The sequence below is a fragment of the Momordica charantia genome, assembly GCF_013281855.1.
Source record: "Momordica charantia cultivar OHB3-1 chromosome 9 unlocalized genomic scaffold, Mcharantia_2.0 BLBB01000009.1, whole genome shotgun sequence".
In the NCBI taxonomy this organism is placed as follows: domain Eukaryota; kingdom Viridiplantae; phylum Streptophyta; class Magnoliopsida; order Cucurbitales; family Cucurbitaceae; genus Momordica; species Momordica charantia.
Window position 1 is genome coordinate 21,204,362 of NW_028275167.1, and position 13,743 is coordinate 21,218,104.

The 13,743-nt window shown below is 32.0% G+C and overlaps 2 protein-coding genes across 2 annotated transcripts; both read left to right on the forward strand.

The window, feature by feature from the left end:
• The first annotated feature begins 2,073 nt into the window (after nucleotides 1-2,073).
• Nucleotides 2,074-11,217, forward strand: AST91 (sulfate transporter 91). The gene is made up of 13 exons (XM_022299497.2): nucleotides 2,074-2,568; nucleotides 2,686-2,734; nucleotides 3,483-3,690; nucleotides 3,840-4,011; nucleotides 5,693-5,758; nucleotides 6,564-6,677; nucleotides 7,336-7,452; nucleotides 7,538-7,664; nucleotides 7,754-8,040; nucleotides 9,360-9,550; nucleotides 9,656-9,741; nucleotides 10,412-10,488; nucleotides 10,882-11,217. Exons 1-13 carry the CDS (start codon nucleotides 2,269-2,271, stop codon nucleotides 11,035-11,037), a joined length of 1,950 nt encoding a protein of 649 aa, XP_022155189.1. The 5' UTR covers nucleotides 2,074-2,268; the 3' UTR covers nucleotides 11,038-11,217.
• Nucleotides 11,218-12,979: 1,762 nt separating this feature from the next.
• Nucleotides 12,980-13,459, forward strand: LOC148209190 (uncharacterized). Its single transcript, XM_088117440.1, has one exon. The coding sequence runs from the start codon at nucleotides 12,980-12,982 to the stop codon at nucleotides 13,457-13,459; it is 480 nt and encodes a 159-aa protein (XP_087973566.1).
• Nucleotides 13,460-13,743: the final 284 nt, after the last annotated feature.

The window sequence follows — 13,743 nt, forward strand, 5'->3', positions numbered from 1 at the left end:
ATTCGAATTCACAACCTCCTGGTTGATATATGTCAAATACCGTTGAGCTATGCTCGTTTTGGCTAATTATTTCCCATTTAACCCATCGCGAAATTAAAAATGATCTAATAATATATATACACATATATATTTTAAGGTCATTTTATAATTACCACTGTATAACAAAAAAAGGAACATAAATCGTTAGGCATCATTTAGGAGTTAGTTTCATCGATCTGGAAGGTAGTTTGAGGAATAGAGAGTGTTGTTTGCTATAGATAAACGATTTTAACTTAGTGTATCCATCGTCAAGAGACAAATATATATTTTTTTGATAAAGAATGAGTAAAACAAACTAATGACGGGGTAGAATAGAGATTCATCTCTAGCATCAACAACATGTGAGAAAATAAATCTTGACGTAACATTATAGTATTATCAATGTTGGAGGATAAAAACTGACATAACACGTGGACCAATCAGACCAGCTCGAAAAGACTAGTAAGACTTTACCTACTTAAAAGGTAAGGTTTGACCTACGATAAGGGAACAACTTGAAGAGATTTAGAAGACTTAGTGATTCTCCTAAAGTTGCGTCTATCAAAGCTGAAGGGATCCCAAACTATAAGTTTGACAAATCTGTAATTGCCTAGCCTCCGATCGCAACAGTAATAACAGATTTGTCCACCCACTTAAGTACACAATTCTATTTGGAATTGAATTACTTAGCTTGAATTCAGACTGACTTGAGTTTTGGAATGTTTGTTCCTTCTGTGTATGTCTCTCTTTGCATAGTTCGCTCCTCCGTATCTCATTTGGATTTATCGAAAGCCGATCTTCAGAGCTCGAATGGAGATATATGTTATGATAAGAATCTATTACGCGAAATAGGAAGAAAAAAGGAAAAAATTTAATACATGTGAAGCTTTATAAGAGGGAGACAAATTAATAATTAACCTAAAGAATATGCCTATCTATAAAGAGTAAAGAACAACTAGCTAGCTAGTAACAAATATAAACAAACAAAATAATTTTCACAAATGATGGCAAATCAATTATTGTTATCAATTGAAAAAAAAAACTATTTCTGGTCAAAAAGAATATATATAGGATTTTTTCCCTTAATATTTTAGTCTTTAATTATCTGTTTCCTATCTAGATCTCATTTAATTTTCACAATAAATAAATATATACACACACAAACTATTGTGCAGATCCAAATAAAATTTGACAAGTATGGATATTTATTAATTTGCAATTATTTTCCTTGTTTGTACTATTTCATTAACAAATCCATCACTTACATTAGAAAATATATAATAAATAAATTAAAGATTAAATTACTATTTGGCCCTTGGAGAGTTTGTGCTTAATTTCAAATTGTGATTCTGAAAATTTTCGATTTGATACTTATAGTTTTGTTAAATTATTCAAAATATTCCAATATCACTAAAAATTTATCATTATCTTATATGACATATTTTCTTTTATACATGAGAAAACCCATCAACAAATTCAAATATGTTTTTTTAGAGATAATCTAAGCGAAATGGAAGCTAAACCAAAATCTATAGAGATTGCTAAAATGGTAATTTATCGTACATTAAAAATCTAACGGTACAATGATTCAATTACTATTTTTGTCCATGTACTATGGACTTATGTACTCTCAAAAGTTTATTTTGATCCTTATCCTTTTAACTTGGGTTCATTTCAATCATGTAATCATGTACGCTTGGAAAGATTCATTAGGATCCCTATGTACTTTTTAAAAATGAAAATTTTTGTCATTTCGTCTTTTTTCTATCTCAATCAAAATTTTAACATATCATTTTTAAAAGTACATGACAAAAATAAACATTTTGAAAGAGACAAAAATGGAAAATCAAAATAGACTAAAATCGAAAATACAAAACGAAAATAATATTTAAATCTCGCACAATTTCCATGTCATTAAAAAAAGAAAAGAAAAGAAAGAAGCCCAATTATTCCCTTGCCCAAAATGTAAAAAACAAAAAACCAAAAAGTGGTGTATCACATCACAATTCACATTTCTCACCAATTATTCATTGTGATAAGGCTCAAATCCGAAAGCAACCTCTCTCTCTCTCTCTAGTTTTTTCCATTATTTTATGTCACATTCCCCATTTTTCTTTTAAGAAGCAAGCCCTTTTTTCCCACCTTTGTTTCCAATCAGTTGACTGCGGGTTGTAGCGTAATAAGAAGGCCAAAGGCCAAGAAGCGCTTCTCAAAGAAGCCATTTTACGACGACAACAACAATAAACAATAATGGAGGCCGGCGGAAGCACTTTGGGTCCGCCGCCGCCGCCGCAGCATTGCGTTGAGATCCACGCGGTGGTTCCGCCGCCGCGCAGAAGCGGCATGCAGAGGCTCCGGAACCGCCTGAAGGAAACGTTCTTCCCAGACGACCCGCTCCGGCAGTTCAAAGGTCAGTCTCCGGCCACAAAATGGCTGCTCGCTGCTCAGTATGTTTTCCCCATTCTTCAGTGGGGCCCACATTATACCCTCGCCCTCTTCAAATCCGACGTCGTTTCCGGCCTCACCATCGCCAGCTTGGCCATCCCTCAGGTCTGATCTCCAACTCCAACTTCATAGTTGAATACATGTATCTTAATCTTAGTTAGCTTCTAAATAATAATATGTTAATTAGTACTCTTTTCTTGATGAATGCTGTTTTTTTAACAGGGTATCAGCTATGCCAAGCTTGCTAACTTGCCTCCCATTGTTGGGCTTTGTGAGTATTCTATTTTCTCTCTCCTCATGATTCTCTTTTATCTTCATATCATTCTTTCTCTCTCTTTGATTCTCTTTCGAAACATTTTTTCTGCTACCGTTAAAATCTTTTACCAGTAAGAGAATCGGAACCAATGAATGGAGAAAGGACAGAGATCATTTTGCATTTTTCATGCTGGACTAAAAAATTTAAATGGGATGGATTTAATTTTTTTAAAAACATAACAGTTGAGAGTGGAGATTTTAATTTACTCATAATTTGGTTAGAGATATATGATTTAATCAAATTCCAACTTAACATATCTATTTAACTATTAAATGCAATAATACAGACCAATAATAAAAAATGACATATATCATAAAGTTAATAAAATTAGTTCTTAGATGATAAAAATCAATAAGTACGTTAATATTATTTTTACTTAAATATGGTTGATAATTTTACACTATATTTCAAATCCAATTTTAATTAAAGAGCAAATAGATTTTAAACCTGGCATATATCACATGATTATTAACAATCAAGCAGAATGTAGTAGCCAAATTGGATAATTAATTTTTCCTCTCTCTAAAAAAAGTATAGAATATGTCCAACCATCAAATGAAGGATATACATATTCAAAATAAATATGGTAATTTTTATTCCATACATCCAATGGTACAAAACTACAAGTCATATTCATCATTTTTTTTTTAACTCAATTTCTATTAATGTGAATTTTCTTTTGTTATCTTGTTGAAAAATGAAGATTCAAGCTTTGTTCCTCCTCTGGTATATGCCGTTCTGGGAAGCTCAAGAGACCTCGCGGTCGGGCCGGTATCGATAGCGTCTCTAATACTCGGGTCGATGCTGAGGCAAGAGGTTTCTCCGGTGAAGGATCCGATACTGTTTCTCCAACTCGGCTTCACTTCCACCTTCTTCGCAGGCCTCTTCCAGGCCTCCCTCGGCTTCTTGAGGTAAAAATTTAAAATAAAATAAAAAATCTCTATTTTTGCATTTCTCTCCACTCATGAGTACAAAATAAATGTTCATCGGTCAACAACTAAATATTTTCTCTCATTCTTGGTACGATGATGTGACGGGTCGTTTTGATTCGTACTTGTAGACTCGGGTTTATAATCGATTTTCTGTCGAAGGCGACTCTGGTTGGATTCATGGCGGGAGCCGCCATTATTGTGTCTCTACAGCAGCTGAAGGGCCTTCTTGGAATCACCCATTTCACCAAACAGATGGGTTTGGTTCCTGTTCTCACCTCTGTTTTCCATAACACTCACGAGGTACCATAGTAAATGAGAAATCAAGTACTTTCTTTGACGTTTAGTAAAAAGTTGATAAGGTTAAAACATTATTTTTATCCTTTTTTGTCCCCGTACTTTAAAAATGTACATTTTTATAATTGTATTTTCAATTTTTCTTTATTTTAGTTTCTATATTTTTGAAATGTGTTTATTTTGGTCCTTAGACTTTTAAAATACGGTCATTTTGATCCATTAATTTTATTTTTAATCTCATTTTTTCTATCACAATTTCAATACAACATTATTACACTTAATATATTTATTCAAATGTAACAATATGGTTTTTGTTATGTGTAGAATTTGTGTAAGGAGTTTGAAAATAGGGACCAAAATAAATATTTTGAAAATAGATGGATTAAAATAAACCAAATTGAAAGTATAAGACCAAAATAAACATTTTAAAATCACAGGAACTAAAAATAAACAAAAATTAAAAAATACAGAAAAAAAAAACCTAATGATAACAATAATAATAAAACAAAAATAAATACTTGCCCACATGCACCATTTTGCTTAGAAACTTCTGATTAATGATTTTGAGATGTAAATACATGTTTTTTAATGGTTAAAAAAATTTAGTATCATCTATTTATATATTTATTAAATATAATAAAAATACATCACATGAAAAAGAATATGAGCTGAGTGTAGCTGTCCATTTGCATTCTTTCTTATTCATTTGAAAAATAATTTAAAATGAGCTGTCTAAGAACCGTGTTGGTTTAATTTTTACCTCTAAACCTTAAAATATTTTTGTGTTAATTTTGCATATGAAAAATTGTTTTAGTTTTTGTTATTATTTTTTCTAACGAATTATTGATTTATTAAATCTTATTTTGGACTTTTTGCCAACATTAGTATAAAAGTATATAATTTTTTCCTTTTGGGATTAGATGTTAAACCTCTACCCCAAATCTCTTGTGCTCAGGAAAAAAAAATAAAGGAAATAAAGAAAGAAAGAAAAAAAAAAAGAAAAAAAAAATCTTGTTTTGATAATAAAAATTTGAGGCAGGTTTATTTGAGGTGTTTTCTAAGTTTACAAATATTTTGTTTTAATATATGAAGTTTTTAAACTAAAATCCATTTTAATCTTTGGACAAAGCCAGAGACACACAACTTTGTTTTATCTGTATCATCATTCATCAATAAATATTTACATGGACACATGTGAAGTCACGTGTATATGGTTGGATTTTCAAATGGAAATTAACAACATTAAAAATTAATATAGCTGTTTACCAATATTAGAAATTAACATAAAATATTTTGAAAACTTATCCAACTAAAAAAAATCTTAAAAATATACAAATCAAAATAGAATAAGTATAAAAATTTAGAGATTATAATAAAATTCAAATTAAAGCCAACATAAATATAACTTTAAAAAGCATCCCACTGGAGGTTCAATTACTAAAATTATAACATTCAAATCAAAATTATTTAACAAACACATATTGACCAAATAATAAATGATAGATAAAGTATTTAATAATGTTAATAAATGAGAGATTTTTTCTAATTATTGAAAGTTTAAGGAATAAAAAAAAAAGGTATGTTTTGGAAAGTGACAAATAAAATAATAATAAATTATTTTTTTATTTCTTGTGATAGAAAATTGGTAACCTTTTATTTATTTATTTATTTATTTGAAATTGTGCAGTGGTCATGGCAGACTATACTGATGGGCGTTTGTTTCCTTCTCTTTCTTCTGCTGGCCAGACACATCGTATTTCTCTCTCTCTCTCTCTCTACTTTTGCCTTTCATGGAAATTAATTATTTGCTTACCAATTTTATCACAAAACTTTATTATTATTTTTCTTTTTATTTCTCGATTCTTTATAACTAAATTAGATTTTGGGTTTTTTTTTATCTTTGTAAAAATGATATTTCTTATATTATTTGTCGTAAAGTAGGAATAAAATATAATAATTTTGAATTTTGGAAGTTAGTTAAAGTTTCAGAAAAATAATATTTGTAATAAAACAAAAAAAGATGGAAAAAGATTTTTTTCTTTTTTCAAAGGAAAAATAGACAATTTTGATGTAAATAGTTATAACACGTGGCCCACACACACACACATATGTATATATATTTATTTATTTATTGTACAGCAAAATACACCAATAGTCTATAAATTTTGGGGAAAGATTTCTCGCTTAACTCTCAAAAAGAGGGTCAAATTAAAAAAAAACGTAGCTCCATGTCGTCTCTTGATTAAGAGACAAAATATACTACCATCTAACGAGGTTAAGAGGTGACCTCGTGTTATGTTGGCATAGGTATTTGCGAAGGAAATAAAAGAGTATTATTTTGAAAAATAATTTTGGGAACTATAATAAATAGTTATATTTTTAATAATATTTAAAAAAATTATAAAAAAATGATATTTGAAAATAAAGGATTACTTTGAAAATTATGAAAAAGAAAAAGGAAAAGAATTCATATGTTGCAACATTTGTAGTTATATTTTATTTTGGAGAATTAGAGTTTAATTAGTTAATTTTTATGTTTGTTGTTAAATTGTTGATAGAGTTTGAAAAAGCCAAGGCTGTTTTGGGTGTCAGCGGGAGCTCCTTTGGCGTCGGTAATTCTTTCAACCATATTGGTTTTTGCCTTCAGAGCTGATCGGCATGGCATTAGCATAGTAAGTTTTTACTTTTTACTTTTTACTTTTACCTTTCTATCTTGTTTACCTTTTTTTTTTAGAATTAAAAACCCACTCATTTTATAGGACTTTATATGTAATTATTTTGCATACTTAGAAATGGTTTGCTATTATATAGGAAATTGACCTATAGTAAAATGGCGATACTCTTGTGATCTCATGTCAATATGATTTCAAAATAATTGGTTAAAGTAGCTATCTTTGAAGGTTATGACTTCGAATTTCCACCATACATATTGTTGGACTAAAAGAAATTTATAAAAAAAGATATCTTATAAATGTTACTTTTAAATTCATATATTCTAATTCTATTGATAATTAGCTATGAATAATATTTAGGTGATAACTAGGAGTAGTATGTTTTTCTATACATTCATCTCTTTTATTCAAGGTCTCATAATTATTTCGTTTTCAGTTTTTTATTTTAATAAGTTAGGTTTGTTTTTGTTAGAGGGAGCAGTAATTTATATATTTATATATATTTCCCATTAAAAGATTTTGAGTTTGAATTCCTTCCCAACATGTCAAATGATTATCGAACGCGACGCGAGATTCGAGATTAAAGAGGGAAAGAAATTAGAGTTTTAGAATGGTTTTGGTGATGGCATGATATTAATATTAGGGGGTATTTTGGCAGATAGGAAAATTGGAAGAAGGATTGAACCCACCATCATGGAACATGCTTCGTTTTGGAAGCTCTCATCTTATCCTCGTCCTCAAGACTGGCCTCGTCACTGGAATCATCTCTCTCACCGTCAGTTTTCTAATTCCATTATTCATTCTCTCTTCAAATTTCTTCAAACTTCAAACACAGTTGAAATTGATGGAAATCAAATCAGGAAGGAATCGCCGTCGGCCGAACATTCGCCGCCCTCAAGGACTACCGCGTCGACGGCAACAAAGAGATGATCGCAATCGGCCTCATGAACGTCGTCGGCTCCTTCACCTCCTGCTACATCACCACAGGTCACATTCCAGAGCCCTAATTAAACGAAATCCCCCAATTCGATTGAAATTTCAAAGCCCTAACTAGTTCAATTCGATTTCATTCCCAGGCGCGTTCTCTAGGTCGGCCGTGAACCACAACGCCGGGGCCAAGACGGCGGTGTCGAACATCGTGATGTCGGTGACGATCATGGTGACGCTGCTGTTCCTGATGCCTCTGTTTCAGTTCACGCCCAATCTGGTGCTGGCCGCCATCATCGTCACCGCCGTCGTCGGCCTCGTCGATCTCCCCGCCGCCTACGCCGTTTGGAAGGTCGATAAGTTCGATTTCCTCGTCATGCTCTGCGCCTTCTTCGGCGTCATTCTCGTCTCCGTCCAACATGGTCTCGCCATTGCTGTAAGTCCACCTTTTAAATGGTATATATATATATATATATATCTTTTTTTTGCAGATTTTCAATTTTATAAATTATTGTTTTATTAGCACATTTGTACATTAAATTTTTGGATTTTGTTCAACATTAGGTTACATTTTTCTAATAGGCATGTTGGATTGATTTTATATATTATCTTGACATCCTAGTGTTATCTTTTTGTTTAGGTAGGTTAATAAAACATTAATTCAGGCCAATAATTTTGTTTTTTTTAAAAGGGAAATATTTAGCTTGGTATCGATGCTTTTAAATGTTTGACAATTAAGAGAGGCAAATGCAAAAACATATATTTTCCTTTTAAAAATTGTATTTGTTTTCTTATCATTTCTTTATCTATTTATATTTATTGCTTAGCTTTTATAAATATTTTTAAAAAGTTGATAACAAAATAAATGAATACAATAAGTAGTAGTAAGCCTAATTTTCAAAAATAGAAATAAAAAACAAAACATAATGGACCTACATTATCCATTAAGCTTTCGTCAACAAATTCAATAAATTTTTTTAATGAAATAATCTAATTGAATATTTTAATATATTAAAGATGGTATTGAACCAATCATAGGATGCTCTAGTGGTCAATAAGGGTAAGGTAAATAGCAAAGGACTAAAAAGGAATGAGTTGAAATCTTAGTAGAGCAAAGGACTTAGAGGGAGTGAGTTCAAATCATAGTGGCTACTAAGATTTAATATCCTAAATTCTAATTTCACAACAATTTAATTTATGTACTTCCAAATTGGTAACGATTGAGTCCAACTTTTGCAACGATTTAGTTCTTGTACTTTTAAATTGGTAACATTTTAATTCATAAACTTTAGTATTTAATACTTTAGTCCCTATAATTTAAAATTTGTAACAATTAAGTCCCTACCATGAAAAATCTCGTCAAAATAAAGTGTTAGATTTTTATTGTATAACGATTTAGTCTTTGTAATTTATAGGCATATTTGATTATTCATTAGTTTATCGATTTACATATATAAACAATCCTATTAAATCTTAACTACTTTTTTTCATGATAATGACTAAATTTCATGGACTAAATTATTACCAATTTGATAGTACAATGTCTAATCCTTACAAACTAAAATTCAAAGACTAAGTCTAAAATTCAAAGACTAAAACGTTACTTTTAACGAAATTACAAAACCAAAAATATTTTTTAACCTAAAAAGTATAGTGAAAGATTATATGTATATAAAAAGTTGGCATGTAAAATTTTGTCTCTGCCTCTAATTACTGATGTTGGGACTCATAGTTGGTTGGCATATTGGTGCTCAGGTTGGCATATCCATTTTCAAGCTCATCTTTCAAATCACTAGGCCAAAAACAGTGATGTTGGGGAACATACCTGGAACAGATATATATAGGAACCTTCACCATTACAAGGAGGCAATGAGAATCCAAGGCTTCCTCATTTTAAGCATTGAAGCTCCAATCAACTTTGCCAACACCACTTATCTCAACGAAAGGTTAATTTCCAATCACTTTCACTCACTCAAAACCTTTGTTATAACTTCTTATTACACGTTATTTATATCTAAAATGTGCTGTCTATTTGGGCCTCTGCTGTGAAGGATTTTGAGATGGATTGAAGATTATGAAGCTGAAGATCATGTTAAGGAGGCCTCTGGCCTTCAGTTTCTGATTTTAGAGTTGTCAGGTGAGCTTATTAATCCTTCTTTACTACCCCCACTGAAAATTGTTTGTATTAATCCTTCTTTACTACCCCCACTGAAAATTGTTTGAATAGCAGCTCGAATTCTGCTTCACCCAACTTGAATGTCTTCTAGTCTATTGTCTCGACCTTTTTTCCCATTGTTGTATTGTAGTTTCATTATATAGAGAGCTCTTCGTGAAAGTTAAGAAGCATGGATACAAACAAAAGATATGGACACAACACATTCATGATGGCACACTGTTTCCTAAAAATTAAGGATACGAACATGACCAAGATAGATATACACAGGATTGAAATTTAAAGTCAATAAGCTTATGAACTCATATGTTTAAAGGATGAGTTTAATGTATTATTTCGTAATTTATGTCTATGTATTATCTCTAACAAGTGTTAGACTCGTATTCATTTCGTACCGCTAGTGTCCGACACACGTTTATTGTGCTCTAGTGTTTGACATGTATCAAACAACTGTTGGAGTGTCTTGACACAGATAAGGTTACCCAAACTAAAATTTTCGTGCTTCTTAGCCTATAAGGATGTTCCACGTAAAATCATGTTCTCGAGTTGGCAATTTTGTGATTTGGAACTTTGTGAACATCATAAGTCAAGCAGTGTAGCTTTAATATGATTAACGAGTTGCAAACTGTTGCAGCTGTGAGTGCTATAGACACCAGCGGAGTTTTACTCTTCAAGGATCTAAGAAGAGCACTGGAAAAGAAAGGTGTTGAGGCAAGTACTTCCAACTCTCTTCATCATTTCTCGGTTAATTTACCATTTTAGTTCCTTTAATTTGTGGTTGATTTCAATTCAATCTTTACAATCTAGTTAAATCTCCAGAAACATCTATGTCGTTGAAAGTTTCTTAGTAACACATTTTACTCGGATGTCAACTTATTGTCTCTTTTTCTGCATCTAATGAAACATGTCACGTCTAGTAATGACAAAAACCTTTGGAGACGTTTAAGCAAACTATAGGGATAAAATTGAAACTTTTAAAACCAGAGAGACCAAACTGAAACCAAGCACAACCCAGAGGCTAGCTTAAACGATAATTTATCCGAGTTTCTTTATTTGCTTTCTTGGTTAGTTTTGATAAGTCTTCCGTTGACAATATTCATACAGCTTGTGTTGGTGAATCCATTGGGTGAAGTTTTGGAAAAGTTACAAAAAGCAGATGAAAATCAAGAGATTTTGAGGCCAAATAATGTGTTCTTGACAGTGGGAGAGTCCATTGGTTCACTATCAGCAACAATGAAAGGACAATCCTCAACCATATAGGAATCTTAAAGGATGTAAACTGATGACACTCAATGAATCTCTCTCTCTCTCTTTTATACTTCCAAATAGTTAGAAAGAACAATACAAAAAGCTAAATGTGTATGTTCCTCTCCACAATTAAAATGGGTATAACAAAGCCATCAAAATGATATATATAATCCATGGGACAAAATAGCTCAATCTCTTTTTTGTTTTATAATTTTTTTTCCTTGGTAAAAAATTAGATAGCTTTCTATTGATTTTAAATCTCATAACTTTCTTAAACTTTTAAACATTTTATTTTCGTCTTTGAATTCTGTAGGTGAACTATTATAGTAATTATTGTTGTGTCAATGATACAAACTTTCCTCCATTGTGTGGAATTGTCAAGAAGTTTCAAAATTTTGAGAGATTTTTTAAACATAAACTAAAAAATGAACAATATTAAAACACCATACAAACTCCGAGTTTTATTGCTTGTAAATCAAGCATTGGAGAGTTTGTATGGCACATTTTATTGCTGGTTAGAAAACTTTGGATGGTATGAATATTGCTAATCTTTTTTTTCAAGGAAATTGTTAGGTTACATGGTGTTCTAAAGTTTATAGTGTCCGATCGAGATGGAAATTTATGAGCTTCTTTTGGAAAAGCCTATGGAAAAAATTTGAAACAAGTTTGAAGTTTAGCACAACAAGTCATCTTCAGACGAATGGCCAAACGGACGTAATCAACCGTACTTTGGTAACCATCTTCGTTGCCTTAGTGGCAACCAACTAAAGCAATGAGATAACTCTCTAGCTCAAGCTGAATTTGCATACAACCATATGCAAAATAGATAAACAAGGGAAGTCCCATTTGATACTGTTTTACACTAAACTCCCTAGACTCACTTTCGACCTTATTAATTTGCCTTCTAATGTTGATCTTCGGGTTGAAGCGGAACACATGGTCGAAACGATTAAAAAACTACACGAGGATGTTATTGACCACTTGGAAAAGGCAAACGCTTCGTACAAAACTCAAGCTGATGTTCATCGTCGACACAAATCCTTTAAAGTTAGCGACCTTTTCATGAATTTTCTGTTGAAGTCTTAGACTTCCTGCTGGCTCATCTACCACCTTCACTAAACATAAGTTCCACCTTTAACATAGCCTACATATTCGAATATCACGCCGCTGACGGATTCTCTTTAGCAACATGAACTGAGGACGAGTTATTTCTTTTGGGTGGGGAAAATTTGATGCAAGGGTATTTTAGACACTTCATCTTTCATTTGGCTACGTCCAGTAACTAGTCATAGAGAAAGTAGCTGTTTTAAAAGGCCAATTAGGAGGTTTTAGGAGGTGTTATAGATGTTTGAGGTTGATGTAGTTGTTAGAATTTGATGCAAGGGTATTTTAGACACTTTCTTTATCTTTTACTTGGCTATGTTCAGTAACTACTCAATCCTACATGTTATACGAAAAGCCTTATCAGGAAGAATTGCCAAATGACAAGTTTCGCTTTCAGAATATGATATAATTTATGTTACGAAAAAGGCGATCAAAGGAAGTGCTCTTGCAAATTATCGAGCAGATTCACCTTTGGAAGACTATGAACCAATGAGCCTAGATTTTCCTGATGAAAGTATCATCACAATAGAAGAGGGAAAATAAATCTCATATCCCGACCTTTGGATTATGTTGTTTGACGGAGCTTCAAATGAGCTGGGGCACGAAATTAGTGCAATACTAATTTCTCTAGAAAAGAAATTGTCTCCGTAACTGCCAAACTGCATTTCAATTGTACTAATAATATTGCAGAATACTAAGCATGCAGTATGAGAGTTCGAGCAGCATGTGATATGAATGTTAAAAAATTACAAGTCTATGGAGATTCGTTACTAGTGATACACCAGCTTAATGACGAATGGGAAACTCGAGACCATAAATTGATTCCATATAAAAAGCACATACTAGACTTATGCAAGATTTCGTAACCGTCACTTTTGATCATATCCCACATGAAAGCAATCAAATCGTTGATGCATTAGCAACATTGTCATCCATGTTTATTGTTGAGCTAAACGAAGAGGTAGAACCGATCAAGATCGAAAAGCGAAAAGTTCCTGCCTACTATCACTATATTGAAGAAGAAATAGATGGAAAGCCATGGTTTTTTTACATTAAGCAGTACATACAAGGTAGTGAATATCTTGAGGAAGTTTCAGAAAATGATAAGCGAACTTTAAGGAGACTCGCTATGAAATCTTTTTTGAATGGAGAAGTGTTCTACAAAAGGAATCATGATATGGTCCTCTTTAAATGTGTTGATGCAAAAGAAGCAAACAATATTATGAAAGAAGTTCATGATGATATTTGTGGTACTCACATTAATGGCCACATGATGTCTAGACAGATCCTCCGCACTGGATATTATTGGCTAAAAATGGAGTCTGATTGAATCAAATATGCTAGAGAATGTCATAAATGTCAAATATATGCAAACAATATTCATGCTCCAGTATCCACTTGATATGTTTGTTAGCACCCTGACACTTTTCAATGTGGGGTATAGATATCATTGGCCCAATTGGGCCCAAAGCTACCAATGGACATTGCTTTATTCTTGTAGCCATTGATGATTTCACAAAGTGGGTGGAGGCAACTTCATATCAGAATGTCACAAAGAATGTGATCCTTAAATTCATAAAGAAAGAATTGATTTGCCGCTATGGTCTTCAAGAG